Raw genomic sequence first — 16,459 nt, forward strand, 5'->3', positions numbered from 1 at the left:
TGAAGCTGCATTGAATCATGTGGCCTGGAAAACGACTGGTTGTACTGGGAGCTGCGGCGTTCATGGAGTGAAACCGAAAATGTATGGGAAACATACCCAAATCAAACAGGCGGCAAAGTGAATTAGCGGTGCTAAGCTAGTCTTACAACTCGTACGCATAATGGGAAACTCACCAGGTTGATGGAGAACTCACCAGGCGATGATGTATACGCACTATTATCCAGGAGTTACATACCCATGGAAGCCTTCACAACTAGTGATGACTGTCCGACCTTTGAGTGGCCCATCCCATCCGGCCTTGCTATATACAAGTATTGAGCACAATCGACGCAGGGATTGAAAGGTGTCGAAGCGAGTCACTCCTGAACGACAGCTCTGCAGCAATCACGTATGTAGACTGTGTGATATCAAATTCTGGTCACGGCGGAGCCAATGAGAAGAGAGACCGTTGAGAGATGCTGTCTGCTACCGTAGTTTTACTACTAGTCTAGTTACTGTAATAATGCTGCCGGTAGTCGAAATCGCTCAGGTATGTACATACTAGAGTAGTGGTGATGGCAGGGGTCGAAGGATCGCCTAGCCTGCTCCACTCGGCAGGGCTGTGCCGTGCATAGTGGGGTGATGAACTGCTATATATACGACAGCGCCGCTACCAAGAAACAAAAACGGACCGCTGTCCGTGAGGCAAACTTGGCCTGTAAATGGTGTTCTTTCTCCCAAACCGAATCCCCCCCGGTCTTACCTCGTCATTTCGTTCGGCGCAACTGTTTCCCTTCCTTTGCAATCAGAGAGATACCCTTTTGTTCATATGTGTTAAGTTATCAATAGCATATATAGCCTACCTTTCACTCCCACATTCGCTTTCGCATACCCGGCGGGTGCCCCACTATACAAGCTATACTTGCGCCTTGCGACTTTCTCGAGACACATTCGCACAAGATTCAGACGAATTGGCTAGGAGAACATGGCTGAAGTAGAGGAGCCCAAGTTCAATTCATTGGCCGACCGTATAGCAGCCTTGAACCAGCAGAAGAACTTCAGCAGTCAGGGCGAAGGGCCGAAGAAACGACCTCCCCCACCACCTCCCCCAGGACGGCCGAAAACAGAGACATCGATCCCAAATCTTGACGGAGGTGGGATTGCACAATCGCCCAGAGTTCATTCCATCCCTTCCCGGCCCCAAAACGGAGACTCTTCACCGGCTCTGCCTCAGCGATCGACCACCGTAGCGCCAGTCCTCGAGGCGACGGGCGCTGTTGCTAATCGACGTGCGCCTCCTGCCCTTCCTTCGCGGACCAACACCAATACTTCACAGCCCTCACCATCTCTGCCGCCTCGGAGGTCTTCGACACAGACTTTGCAAGTACGGAGAGGTTCCAACTCCTCTGACGTGTCTCAGATATCCACCATTTCTAATCTCTCATTACGTCGTGCACCTTCATATACCAGTATCACTTCAACGGAGACGCAATCGAGCCGGAAACTCCCGCCGGCTCTGGACCAAGCAAAACTTCCGCCTCTTCCTCCGACAAAACGGGAAAGGGAGGCGCAGGCAGCAACTGAGGCGGCAAAGGCTCCAATCCGAGCCATCAAGTCAGCTCCTATAGTTCCTCAAGTCAAGGATAACGCACCACGGCCAGGTCTGCCTCCACGCTTACCTTCCAGGCCAGTTAAGCCACCACCTACACCGCAAGAGCAGGTTGATGACGCCCCTCCTATTCTGCCTCGACGACTGCCCCCGCCACCCACGGGAGGGTATACGCATCCCAACTCGTTCGAGCCAAGGGGGCCACCACTGGCAAAGAGGCCCAACGGACCGCCACCTGTTCCCACCTCCTCACGTCCGTCAATGACCCAGATAGATGCAATTGCCGTTCGTGCCACTGCCAACAATGCAGTGACCTGCCTGATTTGCCGTGACTTTTCCCGACCTGACGCGATCGCAGCTCAGTACCCAGCCCACTCTCTTCCTCGGAACGATCCAGTTGGCTTTCTCGCCAACGTCTTGTGTGGCTCGTTTCCGTCGCAGACGGACAAGGCTCGGGCTATCTTTACGTGGATGCACCACAATATTGCCTACAACACTGAGGAGTTCTTCGGAAACTGTATCAAGAGTCGCGGTGTCGAAGAGACCATCTTTCACGGAAAAGCCGTTTGCCAAGGATATGCCGAGGTCTATATGGCGATAGCAAAACGTGCTGGTTTGGAATGTGTCATGGTGACCGGGCATGGCAAGGGATTCGGACATACGGCGTTGCAGAAAGGGCAACCGCCCCCCGCTAGAAACCCGACTGGGCATGCCTGGAACGCCGTGCGGATTGACAATGGAGAGTGGAAATTGCTCGATGCATGTTGGGGCGCGGGCGCGCTGATGAACAACGCTTATACTCCAGGATTTAATCCTTCCATGTTCTATCTAAGCAACGATCTATTCGGGCTGAAGCACTTTCCCTCGGATCAGAGGCATTTCTTCCGCGCAGACGGTCGCATACCAACCTGGGAAGAGTATAGCATCGGGCCCACAAACGGCGAACAGGCGGAATGGTATGGCATCGGCACTCGGGAAGGCCTTTCCGAATTCACTTTCGCACCGCCTGAGAAGCACATCTCTGTGAATAGCAATGAAGTAATTCGCTTCCAATTCGCCAAGGTCTGCGAGCATTGGATAGGTGAAAAGCATGGCCAGGGCAAAAACTATCTGCTCGTGTTATGCATTCACGGCCAAGACGGTAGGAAAGATGAGAATATACCCTTGGAGCATGACGGGCACTGGTGGTGGATTGATGTCAAGGCGAGAGAATTAGGAGCGCCGGGCCAGACATTGCATCTCGGCGGTATCAAGACATGGGGTGACAACCAAGACGCAAGAGGCCTTACGAAGCAGGAGTACCAATCGAGGATCGGTAGGGTAGGCTACTCGATGGACTTTTACGTGCGCTGGGAATTGGTTCCGTAAGATATATGTCACGAGATCGATAACTTGCTTACATTCCCAAAAATGGAGCCATTCCTGGGATATCTGATGTGAGACATCCGCCCCAATCCTTGGCGGTCGCAGACGGTTACGGGCAGGAGGATGGAGGTATTTAGTATAAAGTCGCCTGGTCTTCTGTTGTCATGCTTATCTTGTGTACGCTTTCGCGACTTTCTCGATTCTCTACCGCGGATAGCACATCCACGAAAAGTTCAGATGTACAAGTGTACTTGACATGCGTCAACCGTAACCCAAACAATGAGCAACAAAGACGCCAAATGTCTTTATACCGAGGGGTATTCACTTCAAGGTCGCCACAGTCTATCTATCTCCTTGGGGTCGGCAATTAAACTTGACACCGTAGAGTTGTAATAAGAAACTCACTTCAGATCCCGCAAGACAACATGGATATACCCGCTATCGCAACCAAAACTCCCAGCACGCCTGGTTCCCCCTCCTCCATATTATACCCCAGCCCAGGCTCGAGACCTACCACCCCACGCTCTGAAAGTGTTATTCGATACGAGACCGGGGACGATTACTACCAGCCGCCGCCGTTCTGGTTTCCCAGAATCCAGGCGCTCTGCAAGACCCTGTGGCCAAACGCGAGGCATAATATCGCCTTCTTGGCCGTGGGCACCTACAACAAAGTCTTTGGGCTTTCTGTCCTCCACGAAGACGGCGCCGCATGCGGAGAGTACGTGCTCAAGCTGCCGGAACTTGAGGACACCGTCACGAACACCGTAGGAGTGCTGAGGTATCTCGAGCGGCGTACAAGCCCGGCCGAAGGGGAGTCGAGAGCGCTGAGGCTGCCGGAGGTGGTGGGGTGGGATGGCACCAAGGATAATGATCTCGGGTATCCTTATATAATGACGAAGCGCATCCCGGGTATGAATCTAGGGAAGGAATGGGAGGCTTTGGCGCAGAGCCAGAGGATGGCTGTTGCGACACAAATCGCGCGTCTGTATATGGACTTCGAGAGTATCAGCAGCGCCGTGACTGGTATCATCAACGTCCCTCCCACACACAACACTGCCGAGAAATCTATATCCCCGAAGCCCGATGAGTTGCTCGAGATCTCTGCTTTTGGAACTACGTTCGCGGGTGACCAGGCTCGTCACACTGACTTTGAAGACGAGGAGAACGGGCTGCTGCCTCTCGATAGACTCTACGCCGATCCGCCAGGACTTCCAGTTGGCGAAATGATGCTCGCGCCACTCAAACGACGAATATCTCAGGCCCTGCACCAAGAGACCCCAGATCTGAACATCGTCGAGTACCACTACAAGCCCTTGTTATATATACTTGGACAACTGAATGAAGGTGATATTTTTGCAAGTGTTGATGACGGCAATGACGAAGACACGCGTTTCTGTCTCTGGAACTTGGATCTCACGCCTAGTAATATCATGATAGACTATGCAACCAACCATGAGCCATACATCACGGGCATTCTTGATTGGGAGGCGGCAATCTTCGGTCCTCGTTTCATGACTGCAGAGCCCCCGAGATGGTTGTGGACCAATGAAGTTGCGACCAAGAGCTGGCCCGAATATGATCCAGAGCCTCTGCACAAAAGGCTCATGGATGCGGATTCCCGAGATGACGACGCGATCAAGGGGGTGTTTGAGCAGGCTATGGGACCAGAATGGTTGAGTAACGCGTATGACCCAGAGTTCGTATTTGCGAGACAAATATTGAAGCTCAGCATGTTGAGTGTCTGGGGACAAGCGGAAGTTGACGAGTCGGAGGATATCCAGCTTGCTTGGGATGGGTTCTGCGACGAGAGACAGACGGAGGCCGAGCAAGAGACACTGGAAGAAACCCTGGCTGATTTGAATATTAGCAGGGAGCCATAAAGCAGTGTGCGGTGGGTGGCAGGCAGGCGGATAAGTTTCAGGGAAAAGGTCGGCATAACACGGTGAGGTGCAACCGGCATTGGGATTCACTTGACGTTTTAATGAAGGTTTCACAGCAACCCACAACGACAAGTGCTCTCAACACTGGTTTCCTGGCGGGGTGGTCTTTTAATGCAGTTTATGTGAATCATTTTCAGGTCAGATGGCCTAGTTAGCAGGATGAAGGAAGCCGTCATCATCCGCGGCCCTACACGGAGCAAAAAGCCTAGCCCGTAGACAGGTTTTTCGATTCCTCTATCGACCATCTTTCTAAAATCTTTGAAACCTTTATTTCTCTTAAGAGATCTTCTTTTTGTCGGTACTTGATCCAATGCATCTTTTTCTTTTCTTTGTTCTTCATTTTGCATGTATTATTTTATATCCAGGTCTACCTTGTCTATGTATGATATCCCTTCTTATTTGTTTTCATTTGTTTTGGTCTGCTTCTTGAGCTCTATTATATGACATTCGGAATACTATCATAGTTCTTGAACGATAGGAACGTTTGAAAAGTCTTGATATTATGTTTCTATTTTGCAGTCTTCTATTCATGTTTACGTGTGCTAAGTCTTTATTTTAGAGTTGTATGAGACTACAGAGTGCGAGTTCGAAATTCAAAGGTTTCATTGCCACTACACATCAAACGCGCGACAACACAACAATAGTTCTTCCCAGTAGTACGAATTTTGAATACATCAATTAGTGGGTATGTCTCATGATACAGCTACACTAAGATCTTTCGAAAGCAATACCGTCCAGTAAGAGTTCAGCAGCATACTCCCGAAACATTTTCTTGAACTGCTGCGCATCCAACTTCCGGGGAGAATCATCCATCTCCTCATGTGGAGCGCCCACGTCACCATCACCACTCTGCCCACCGTCGCAACTTTCCTCGTCATAATTTTGCTCACTGTTCCTGCTCTTCTCGCCGTCAGTGGGGTCCAAGACGTCAACCCCGGCGTCGTAGCCGGATCCATCACTTGACTTCTTAGACTTTCTCCGTTCATTGAACTTGGTTGGTTTGTTGAACGAGAGCTCGTCCCATAACTCAGGATGCCGAATCGTAGATGCCAACGAGTCGTACGCGTAGTCCATCCAAAAATCGACAAAACATTCCAGGTCCCGTGCCTTCCTCGGGCCGGGCAGAGCCTTGTGGTGATAAATATGTGCAGGACAGAACACCTTCATATTGTGCGTCGTATAGCTGTTGTCAGTATCGCCGGATTTTGCCCTAATCGGGCTTTCGAGTTTCTGGAGCGTAGGTATCCTTACCCTCATGTTATGTGCCAGCATAACGCCACGAAAGTTGTGATAGCAGACTACGGAATGCGCCAGTCCGAGAGAACATGTCTTCTCGCGGATGACATGGATGGCTGGCTCAGTACATCCTGTCTTAGCGCATGTTACGCGCATGTATTGGCAGCCGGAGTTCGAATATGAACCAGTGTCGGCCATTTTATGGAGCAATCTTTAGCTTAGCTGGAGGAAGCGTCTGCTTTTTGCAATGAAGCAGATGATGCTTATTCATCAACAGTGAGTCATGAAGGTTTCTTGGGATGCCATGTTATCGTTGTTCATATGTGAGTACCATGCCTGATGATGACAAAGAAAGCTCAACCGTTCGAGTGGTTCACATGAGCACAATAAATGATGGTGACAATGAAAACTCGCTGTGCGACCCCAACCGCCTTTTTCTTCAAGTAATTAGGATGAAAGGAACAAAGAATTTCGACATTAACAATCTCTTGACAAGGCTATTCAGGATTGCGATATTTTACGCTCAGCTGTCACTGTTTTCTCGTTCGGCCCAGCGAGCTACAGCTTTTGACATGCAGGTCAATCTGTCTCGGGTACTCGCCAGCATCAACCGGAGAACTTTAAGATTATATGCAAGTCAAACACTGACTATTGGAAGACACTTTCTACGATTGCCTACATATAGCGTTGTTTGAATATGGCATTAAGAGTATGAGATACTGGTGTTTATGTTGAAGAATCGCAGGATCTATTGTGGTAGATTAAGCCTTGTAAGCGACTAAATAACCATTCTTCTTCTTCCTTTTCATTACGTCGTTGTCGTCCCATGTCTTCTTTCCATTAATCCTTCACTGTATTGCCCTCCATGCCAATGCCGTGAGGCCACTTTCATCACAATATATCGCCCATAATTTTGCTCTAACATGTTTCCTCCCATCTATAAACCATGAAAAATAAGTAGAAATGTCATCTCTCTCATCTACAAAATCATCCAACATAATCGTCATCATGTAACATTCAGAGATCTCTCCGTCTGTTCCGTCCCCGAAAAAAAGAACTCATATACAGTGTCCGTCAAAGCACGATATTCGCCGTTGAATCCAGACTCCCAGCCTCACGGAACCTCGTCGCGCTCGTGAGGATGAGACTGCCCTCGCCGGTACGGTCCGCCGACGCCTCCCAGAAGTAAGCGCCAGCGAGGCCCATGCTCAGCACGTAGTCGATCTTGCGTCTGACCTGGTCGACCGTGTCGTATGAGATGAGCTCTCGAGTGTCCGCATCGTAGCTGTACGTGGCGCCGGCGTCGATGGCGTATATCTCGGTGGCCCCGGCCTTGGGCAGGACCTTGTAGTCCCAGACGCCGGCGCCACCGCCGTTGGTGCCGCCGGAGGAGTCGGGCCACGAGCCCGTGATGGGCGCTGTGAAGCTCCCACCCAGCTCGGTGTTCTCGAACGAGCGACCATAGAGAGGCATGCCCAGCACGATCTTGAAGGGCGGGACGCCGGAGGCGATGTAGAAATCCACGCCAGACTCGGTCTCGAAGGCAGTCGACGACGGGATTTTGGAGCTCTTGTACAAATTCGCCTGATGTCCGCTCATTGTGCTTAAACCTGCCCCCATGTAGTCGTAGCCCATGAAGTTGAAGAAGTCGAGGTACTGGACCATGTCAGACACGCGCCAATACCGATAGTGGGCGGGCTCGGCAGGGGCAGCGACAGTTAGCAGGAAGTGGTGGCGGTTATACTGGTTCCCAAGGATATCGAGTGCGGAGCGGACTTCTTTTAGGAGGAGGACGAAGTTTGCGCCATCCCTGTTGTTGGCCGGATACTCCCAGTTTATGTCAATGCCGTCGAATCCCTGGGCGTTTTGTTAGTAAGCTGATTCAGGACTGGACATGATGCGATCGTAAAACTTACGTATGCTTGCATCATGTGCACGGCGCTTGACGCGAAAACATATCTCCTAGCATCAGTGCTAGCCAATGTGCTGAAAGAGCCATCTTGAGAAGCATCCCAGCCGCCAATGGACAAGATCACCTTCAGGCTAGGGTTGTTCTGCTTCAGCACTTTCAGCTGTCGTATGCAGATGGCGTCTTTTTCAGGCTCGCTGCTAATTCTGTTCATTCTCTTAGCGATCGATTATGGGAACAACGGAGTTTGCTCTTACACGGTACCGTTGGGCAACTGTGTAGCAAAGGCATAGAACACGTGAGTCAAATCAGCGGCGGGAAGTTGGTTGGGATAATAGTTCCGGTCATTGATGCCCCTAGACATGTCAGCGCTATAATTTCCAAACGAAGATATTGATTTACCAATTAATGAAATATGCAGCATTGATGAAGCCATTTTGCGTCCTACTGCTGCTTAGGGATGCAGTTGTAGCAGGGGACAAAATAGTGGTTGGAGTTGAACTGCTGATTATAGTCGGGCTAAGAGGCACATTTAGGCTGGTCGCCGATAATGTGGTTGCCGGGTTGGGGTTGGTGGGTATAATTGTGCTGATTATACTCAGGACTGCGCTAGTAGGAGAGTGTAGATTACTAGTCGATATAATACTGCTGGTCGATACTAGGCTATTGCTCAAAGTCAACGTACTAGCTAAAGACGGGATAGGGATTAGAGTAGGGCTAGTTGTCGGAGGTATACTCATCTCTGAATGCACGCTGGTCGAAGTAGGAGTGCTTGCAAGAACCGGGCTTCCAGTTATTGTCAACGTCCTTGTCGCGGTAGCAGTGCGGGTTATCGTTGAGCCATGTGTAGTCATTGTTGCAGTGCTCGTCAAAACGATAGTTCTCGTTATGGTCGAACCTGTTAGATCCGGGATGACAGCCACAGCCGAAGTAGTAGTCAAAACCGGACTGGCTATTGGAACTGGGTTGGCCGTCTCAGTAGAGGCAGTGGCCAATGGGCTTTTAGTTAACTCTGGGTCGACCGAAAAGCTCGTGCTGACCGGCAATGCAGTTAGGCTTGTTGACGTGGTAGTAGTCCCTGTGGGGAAAATCGTGCGTATTGAGGTGACAATGCTTGTCACGGTGGCGTCGCCTGCTGAATCTAAGCTAGTACCTGCAATTGGAATTATTGATATGGGAGAGGGACTTGCCGGGGCTAATGTGCTTGTGTCACTAGAGATAGTCGTGGAAGCTTGCGTCGTCAACCAAGGCGGCCCGTCTGGACGACTCCATGTAAAGTTCGGTAGGTCTGTGCTTGTATCTGTATGATCTGCTGTGGGAGTAACTGTTGTCAACCACGGCGGCCCATCTGGGCGGCTCCATGTGAACGTTGGTAAGTCGGTAATTGTCGTCGGCCTCGGTGTGTGATGTAAGTCGCCCTGTCCGTGAGTGGGCAATGTCCAATTGAAAGGCCATAACCGGAAAGCAGGTTGTCCAGGAACTGCTAGTACGGGATACGCATTTGCGCTCAAAGGTAGGAGTGTGCACAGCAGAAGCCAGGCCAGGTTTTGGAGCATCGTGCTGCGAAATGAGTAGCTCTTCTGGATTGTTTTTAATTTGTTTGATGAACACCATAGAAATGTATCTGCGGAATTTTCATATCTACAGACTTCGGCCTTCCATGGCAGGAGATGGAACTCTTTTATATCTGAGCAGCATTTCACCATGAGGACCTGGCGGCTCTAGTTGATGTTCACCAGGCGGTATCGAGCCTCAAACGTCGACTAGGCGACCATCAGATCAGAATCAGCGGAAGTCTGGATGATGTTACTGACAACGGCATTGCAGCCGCTCGCAGTGGATGACACGGGAATATCAGATACCAGTTTTGGACAACTTTTCGGAAGTCTTCTACGGGGGTCATAAATCCAGAACTCAGCTCCAAGTCTCATTGCCACGATGAGCAGTCCACAGGAGGACGAAATTGGCCAGTCAAGTTCGGGATCATGGCACTTGCTCGGGGACTCGCATATACGAACCTGAGCCGGCCTGCAGAGGAGGGCCGTGGAGTTCAGGTCGCGCTGCTGCGAGTATTGCTCTAGATCCCGTCCACACAAAAAAAAAAAAAAAAAGCAACAAAATATGGGCGGCATTCGAATGACTCATCCACGACACCAGGTCAACCACACGCCGCCAAATCTTTCCGCTCTCAGTTTGGTACAGCGCATGACTAGTCTTCGGTCTGAGTTGGTACTTATCGGTTGGGTTTTAATAGTTTTTCGCCGCTGTACGATCAAGAACGTACCGAAAGCGCCGCGATTAAGTAGAACAATATTGTTCGCAGCTAATTACAACCTCACACGACGTACAGTGAAATACTACAGGCCAACGAGCTCTCTCGAAAATCTTTGTGATGGTGAACAGTCGGTACGAATATGCTGGCAGATGTTACGAGTACGAAAGGAGGTGTGTAAGTGTGGCTTAGATTCAAAAAAAAAAAAAAAAACGGCACCATTAAGGCTTGCGTACGGGGAACGGGCCATGATGTTGCTGACGCAACAAGCCGGGGGTTCCACTGATACTAGAGCGAGAACTGGCCGTAAAGCATAATGTTGGACTATGAGCAATGCCGCTCGAGGCAAGTTCGAGACACCAAGGTTTCTATGGAAAGCATCCGGGAAGCGTTATTGGATACCAAAGTACAACTATTAATTGCAACATGTCCCGACGGACAGTCATGGTGTGAGAGAAAGAAGAAGAAAAAAGTAGATTTTGTGCCACGGGGAGTTCGTAGACTCATGATTGACAAGACAAATAGGACATGTATTTGTTCACGTCATTGATCCTCTATTGCGGATGGACCGAGCTGCTTCGGCAGAACACATGGTGGTTCTCGGCCCGCTCTTTAATTGATTATGTTATGGTACATTTCATGGTTACCCACTCAGAAGCCTTGGGAGCTATGCAATACACGGCTTTGACAGATCCGAACCCCTGACCGTACCCTTGCTCATGAAGTCTCAAGCCTCATCCATCATTTGTTCTCTGCGTCCCAATCGGGGTTCTGTAGCAAATCAATATTTAGTTGAAAAATAACATTCGTGAAGAGCAACGTACCTTCTTCAGAATTACCAATCCTTCTAACGTGCCGGACAAGCTGATGTATTCCTCATCTTCGAGTTCCGCACGCTCGCCGTGAGCCAGGAGCACAGGCGTGCTTTGCGTTTGCCAACCAGTAATGGTCTTGGGGCGACCGGCCTGTCCGACAACATCGACAGCTTGACCCACCCGAACGTTGACGGTCAGAGGCTTCAGGTTCTCGTCGAGAGTGACTAGGAATCGTGGGTGCATGGCTGTTACCAGGAAGTAGAGCAGGTAGTGGCTCTGCGATGTGATAAATTGCTTGGCGTCAATCATGGCCACGAGCACAGCAAGAAGACCAGCTGTGCTGACACGCGATAGTACCTGGCGGTCCGTGTGGAAGGGGTTCAGGCTCATTGTGCCTTTACCCATGTGGAGGAGACCCTGCGCAATGCGGACCATGAATAGTGACTCCTGGTCTCTGTGGTAGTAGGATGCAAGCTGACGCAGTAGCTGTGCGAGACGGGCATTGTTGGTACCCGCACCCAACAGACCCATGGCGAAAATTGCGTTGATAGCAACCTCGTTGTCGTTGTCGTGACTGTATCGGGAGAGAGTGTCGTAAACCTTCATCTGGGGATTGCTTGGGCTGATGAGACCCATAGCAAGAGGCACAGCTCGGCGGATGTTGGCCTCTCCATAGTGCATAAGGTGACCAAACTGGCGCAAGACCATCTCTTGACCGATATCCTCGCCCATAGCCACAAGACCAATACCGAGTACAGCGTAAGCCTGCAGGAGCTCGTCGCCCTTCTTCTCCTCTGACTCCTCCACGTGTTCGTTGCAGATATGAAGGAGCTCTTGAATTTTCAAGACGGCACCAGTTCCGGCCCAGGCACAGATCTCGGCAAGAAGACCGGACGGTTTGGACGTGGGGTGGTCAACGGCCTTGAGAGTCTCGAGGATGACCTCGACTTCCTCCTGTCGGCCAAAGTACAAAAGGCCCAACCCAAGGGCAAGGAAGCGTGCCCACTTGTCGCTCAATTGTGACTTTCTCTCATCGTCCATGAGGGTTGTGACGATGGCCTCGCTGATGTCGGAGTTGGACGTGCCAACGAAGACCAGGCCAAGCGAAAGGGCGGCCATGGCGGATATTTGCATGTCTTGACTCGGATCCGTAATGATGGGAAGCAATTGTTCGAGGACATTTTCGTGCTGAGAGCCAGCATATGCCAAACCTAGACCCATGATGCAAGCAGTGCGAATGAGAGGGTTCTTGTGTTCCAGCTTGTCCGTGTCGGCTAGAAGAGCAAGGGCGGGCTCGGAATCTATCCGCACGCCGGAATTCATGATGCCGATGGCAAGCATGGCGCCGGCCTGAATCTGAGGCTCCGGAGCATAGGTATACTTGTCGATCTTGTCGAGGCCGTTCTCGACATCCCACATAAGCAAGGTTCCCAAGGACGCGACTGTTGACATCATACCCTCGTCCTTGGTCTTCCATACCCAGTTCTCTTTGTCCTCCTCCACAAGCATCATCTTGTCGTTGCCGAAGCCAGCGTTCACAAATGCGTTCACAAATGCCGCGGACAGATTGTGACGGGCCGAGTCGAGGTTGGTCATGCCGGCGACGCGATTGCTCTCCAAGTGGCTTTTGTAGATATCTTCTGTGGTCTTGGGCTCGAGGATGTTGAGCTCCTTGCCTAGGGTCTTGAAGTACTCGGCCAACTTGATATTGCAAAGGGCCTCGTCAATCTCTTGTGCCTCGTCGTCGTCGGATCCCTTGTTGACGTCGACCCAGATCTTCTGGCGTCCGATCAAGAAAGCCAGCTGCTTCTTCAGGGCAGGGTTCTTGGCGGAATCGAAATCTTGCTTGATCAAGTCGACATCGTTGAGACGGATGGCAATGACAATGGCTTGTGTGTACTCCTTGTAGGCCATGTAGATGTCGTGCGCAACGCGCAGGAATTCTTCGTTGTCGGGATAGGTAAGGAGGTTGACCATGCTGACCAGGTACAGGCAGACTCGAGCATATGTGTTTTCGTCAACAAACTCGGGTATCCTCTTGATAATCTCGAGCTCGCTCATCAAATCGACGGCGTCTGCCTCGGCGTTTGCCTTCAAGAAAAGCGGTACCAGAACAAGTGCAAGGTCGATCAGATCCTGCACATGCTCATCGGCGGCAACGCGTTTTCCATAGACCTCGCCAATTTCCAGAGCCAGATGTCTCGTGTATTCGTGGCCCCAGGATGCAATGTCTTGTGAAGGGGACAGCAGTCGGTACTTCAAGGTGTCTTGGCGGTCCTCGTCGGAAAAGGTCATGCCAATGACGGATAGCACATCTGCCAGGGACGACTTGTCATCGCCCTCGGGCCATTCGTCATAGAGCTTGGTCAAGGGTTCGTAATGTGGTCTCAAGAACTTGAGAGGTTTTGGTACGGCGGTCATGGAGGATGTGGAGGTCTTAATGGAGGTCTTCATGGCCTCGAGGGCGGGCTTGTAGAGAGACGCATCGGATTCCTATGGTTGATAGTCAGCGCTGATACTCGGACTCGCGGGCGCTGGGTCGTCGGGCGGGGTGCCGTCTCACGGTCAATCGCTCCACGAGCATGTCAAGCTCATTCTTGAGCTGCTGGTCCTCCTCGCTCAGCTCCTCGGGGCCTGCACGCATATCAGCAAGGGGTGGAGGCAGAAGTGTGCACCTGACCAATGCGCCTCACCATCAGTGATCTTATCCTCGTCTTTCTTGCCGTTCTGTTGAGGGTCCTTGCCTTTCTTGGCGTCGTCGACCTTGTCAGCATCAACAGCTTTGCCCTTGCCCTTGTCGGCAGACTTGGGAACATCGCTGTCTTGCGCCATGATGGCAGGCGGGCTGATACAGTTGGGGGGGTGGTCGGGGTTTGGAGGGTGGCTGTCAACAGCGAATCCGGCGGGGTGTGTGTGTGATCTCAAAAAGTGGTCGGGACAGAATGGACTGAAGTTGACCAAGGGGGGTTTATCAGACCGTCTACGGGGGAGGGTATCAGATCGCGAAGCGGGTGGAGAGATGCAGAATATGGAAGATGATGGATTACAGAACAGCAATGGAGCTCCGGGCCAGATGCTCTGGGCGACTGGCACTCGCAATAAGCAATAATCGTAACGCCCACGCTAGAGCCTCAGCATTACGCGCACGGCTTTCCTGCCTATTGCCTACCTAACCCGTACTGCCTCGTCGCTTCTCTGGTTCGGATCCGTACTCTGTGGCCAGTGCGCCTGCTGCAACTATTAGTACTCTAAACTATGCAACTAACCTAACCGCAGCCTAACTCTGGGTGTGTGATGGTGTGAGGCTGGCTGGCTGGAAGCTGCTGTGACCTGCGCCGACTCCACCAGTGCATAAATTTGACCTAACTTAAGGCAATGCAGACTAAAGTTATGTCAGGTAGCTTAACTTATGACTGATCTGGATGAAAACAAAAGGCTTATCGTTATCGCTCAACCACCCCGCCATCAAAAAAATGTCCGTCCCTCCCAGTTGAAGTGCTGCAGTCTTCTATGGGTACTGCTGAGGTGTGTAAGTCGAGACTCCAGCCCACTACACTGCAATACACTACTCATTCACCGTATCAATTAATTGGTGTGAAGCCTTCGCGCCACCGCATTTCACAGACCAAGTCTGCAATACAAGTACTCAATTCAGCCGAACATCACATAGGAAACTCCAGCACACAAGGGTGCAGCCCTCGCCTCGTCCACCATGAAGTTGGACACCAAAGCCCTCCGGCACCTCACCATTGAGGACTGGCGTGTCCTTGCCGCTGTCGAGAACGGCACCAAGACCCACGATCTCGTCCCAACGCCGGTCATCGAGAAGCTCTCTCGTCTGCGAGGTGGTGTGAACCATGTAAACAGATCCATATCCGCCCTCGCCAAGACGGGCCTCATTTCCAAGATCAAGGAGGCCAAGTACGACGGCTACCGATTGACCTACGGAGGCATGGACTACCTGGCCCTCCACGCCTATGCCCAGCAGGACGTCGTTTACAGCGTCGGCACCCGCATTGGTGTGGGCAAGGAGAGTGATATCATGATAGTTGCCGACAATAAGGGTGTACAGAAGGTCTTGAAGATCCACAGGCTGGGCCGGATAAGTTTCCGCACCGTCAAGTCCAACCGAGACTACCTGAGGAAGTCGAGACAAGGTCAGGGTGGCAGTTGGATGTACCTCAGCCGCCTGGCCGCCATGAAGGAGTATGCATTCATGAAGGCTCTACAAGACGAGGGGTTCCTTGTCCCAGAACCTATATCACAAAACCGTCACACCATACTCATGAGCCTCGTCGATGCCTTCCCCTTGCGGCAGATCTCCGAGGTTGGGGACCCAGCTGCCTTATACTCAGACCTGATTGACATGATCCTTCGACTAGCCAAGCACGGTCTGATTCACGGCGACTTCAACGAGTTCAACCTTCTCATCAAAGAAGAACGCACACCACCCTCATCCGACGACCCCGATGCAGACGAGACAATAAAGGTAACACCCGTATTGATCGATTTCCCACAAATGATCTCGGTTGAGCACGCAAATGCCGAGGAGCAGTTCGATAGAGATGTGAATTGTATCAAGCGTTTCTTTGAGCGCAAGTTCCAGTTCGTATCCACAACCCCAGGTCCCTTTTTCAAGGACGCCAAAAAGACTGTTGGCAGTGATGGTGCTAAACGTCTTGATGCTTCTGTCGAAGCATCTGGTTTTACCAAAAAGATGCTCAAGGATCTTGAGGCTGCCATTCGAGAACAGCAGGCCCAACGGCCAGAAGGCGGCGAGGGTGAGTACTCTGAGCCGGAAGATGACGAGGACGATGCGGGAGAGGACGAGCAGAATGACCACGATAGTGGCGGCGATGAAGTTGACGCTAGTGGTGCTTACCATGAAGAAGATACCGCAAGCGACAGCAGGATGGACTTTTCCAAGTTGTCTGTCAAGGACCACACATAGACAAAAGCTCTGCCCATGACATAGAACGAAATGATACCCAACCAACCAACCTTGCAGCATGATTTTCCGCCATCCGAGAACGCCAACCTCTGTAGAATAGTGGGGGAGAGTGTGACCATGTGCAGTGTGACATATCTGGACAGAGTAATTTACAACAGCGGTCCATTATGCCCTTTCATCTCCCTCAATCACAACAGGAGGGCGACACCTGGTCAGTTTAAATTGTTTACGGCAATCACCCACGCCATCAAGGTGTAAAGTCGTCCTGTCTTAGCAAAACTGTACATTGATGTGAACCTCTACGTGAACCTCTGTGAACATGATCATCTGTATGATTTCGCCTTTGAAAGTCGGAACTTATCTTGGGCTTGATACACACAAGA

General features: G+C 51.2%; 6 protein-coding genes across 6 annotated transcripts; 3 read left to right on the forward strand and 3 right to left on the reverse strand.

Annotated features, from left to right (window-relative positions):
• Nucleotides 1-674: 674 nt before the first annotated feature.
• On the forward strand, nucleotides 675-3,167 carry BKA67DRAFT_14328 (uncharacterized protein). Its single transcript, XM_046095067.1, has one exon. It carries the CDS (start codon nucleotides 965-967, stop codon nucleotides 2,954-2,956), a length of 1,992 nt encoding a protein of 663 aa, XP_045963587.1. The 5' UTR covers nucleotides 675-964; the 3' UTR covers nucleotides 2,957-3,167.
• Nucleotides 3,168-3,378: 211 nt separating this feature from the next.
• BKA67DRAFT_652685 (uncharacterized protein) lies at nucleotides 3,379-4,833 on the forward strand (the record flags this gene model as incomplete). The annotated part of the gene is made up of 1 exon (XM_046106211.1): nucleotides 3,379-4,833. One exon carries the CDS (start codon nucleotides 3,379-3,381, stop codon nucleotides 4,831-4,833), a length of 1,455 nt encoding a protein of 484 aa, XP_045963588.1.
• A 588-nt stretch (nucleotides 4,834-5,421) lies between these two features.
• On the reverse strand, nucleotides 5,422-6,327 carry BKA67DRAFT_666264 (uncharacterized protein; the record flags this gene model as incomplete). Its single annotated transcript, XM_046108591.1, has 1 exon — nucleotides 5,422-6,327. One exon carries the CDS (start codon nucleotides 6,325-6,327, stop codon nucleotides 5,602-5,604), a length of 726 nt encoding a protein of 241 aa, XP_045963589.1. The 3' UTR covers nucleotides 5,422-5,601.
• An 876-nt stretch (nucleotides 6,328-7,203) lies between these two features.
• BKA67DRAFT_509656 (glycosyl hydrolases family 18-domain-containing protein) lies at nucleotides 7,204-8,778 on the reverse strand (the record flags this gene model as incomplete). The annotated part of the gene is made up of 4 exons (XM_046097257.1): nucleotides 7,204-7,986; nucleotides 8,046-8,244; nucleotides 8,296-8,394; nucleotides 8,441-8,778. 4 exons carry the CDS (start codon nucleotides 8,776-8,778, stop codon nucleotides 7,204-7,206), a joined length of 1,419 nt encoding a protein of 472 aa, XP_045963590.1.
• Nucleotides 8,779-10,819: 2,041 nt separating this feature from the next.
• Nucleotides 10,820-14,284, reverse strand: BKA67DRAFT_544493 (26S proteasome regulatory subunit). The gene is made up of 4 exons (XM_046101269.1): nucleotides 13,819-14,284; nucleotides 13,689-13,759; nucleotides 11,135-13,618; nucleotides 10,820-11,081 (listed from the first exon to the last, which is right to left on the reverse strand). The coding sequence occupies exons 1-4, from the start codon at nucleotides 13,955-13,957 to the stop codon at nucleotides 11,052-11,054; spliced, it is 2,724 nt and encodes a 907-aa protein (XP_045963591.1). The 5' UTR covers nucleotides 13,958-14,284; the 3' UTR covers nucleotides 10,820-11,051.
• A 553-nt stretch (nucleotides 14,285-14,837) lies between these two features.
• Nucleotides 14,838-16,076, forward strand: BKA67DRAFT_529613 (RIO1 family-domain-containing protein; the record flags this gene model as incomplete). The annotated part of the gene is made up of 1 exon (XM_046099099.1): nucleotides 14,838-16,076. The coding sequence occupies one exon, from the start codon at nucleotides 14,838-14,840 to the stop codon at nucleotides 16,074-16,076; it is 1,239 nt and encodes a 412-aa protein (XP_045963592.1).
• Between the last annotated feature and the right edge of the window lie 383 nt (nucleotides 16,077-16,459).

Source organism: Truncatella angustata, assembly GCF_020726525.1.
Source record: "Truncatella angustata strain MPI-SDFR-AT-0073 chromosome Unknown BKA67scaffold_1, whole genome shotgun sequence".
In the NCBI taxonomy this organism is placed as follows: domain Eukaryota; kingdom Fungi; phylum Ascomycota; class Sordariomycetes; order Amphisphaeriales; family Sporocadaceae; genus Truncatella; species Truncatella angustata.

What these genes read in the sequence shown, in the direction of transcription:
- BKA67DRAFT_14328 (XM_046095067.1), top strand. Translation starts at nt 965, where the DNA reads ATGGCTGAAGTAGAGGAGCCCAAGTTCAATTCATTGGCCGACCGTATA.
- BKA67DRAFT_544493 (XM_046101269.1), bottom strand. Translation starts at nt 13,957, where the DNA reads ATGGCGCAAGACAGCGATGTTCCCAAGTCTGCCGACAAGGGCAAGGGC. An exon ending in CGAGGATAAGATCACTGATG is followed by an intron (nt 13,760 to 13,818) that starts GTGAGGCGCATT and finishes ATATGCGTGCAG; the next exon opens with GCCCCGAGGAGCTGAGCGAG. An exon ending in TGCTCGTGGAGCGATTGACC is followed by an intron (nt 13,619 to 13,688) that starts GTGAGACGGCAC and finishes TATCAACCATAG; the next exon opens with GAATCCGATGCGTCTCTCTA.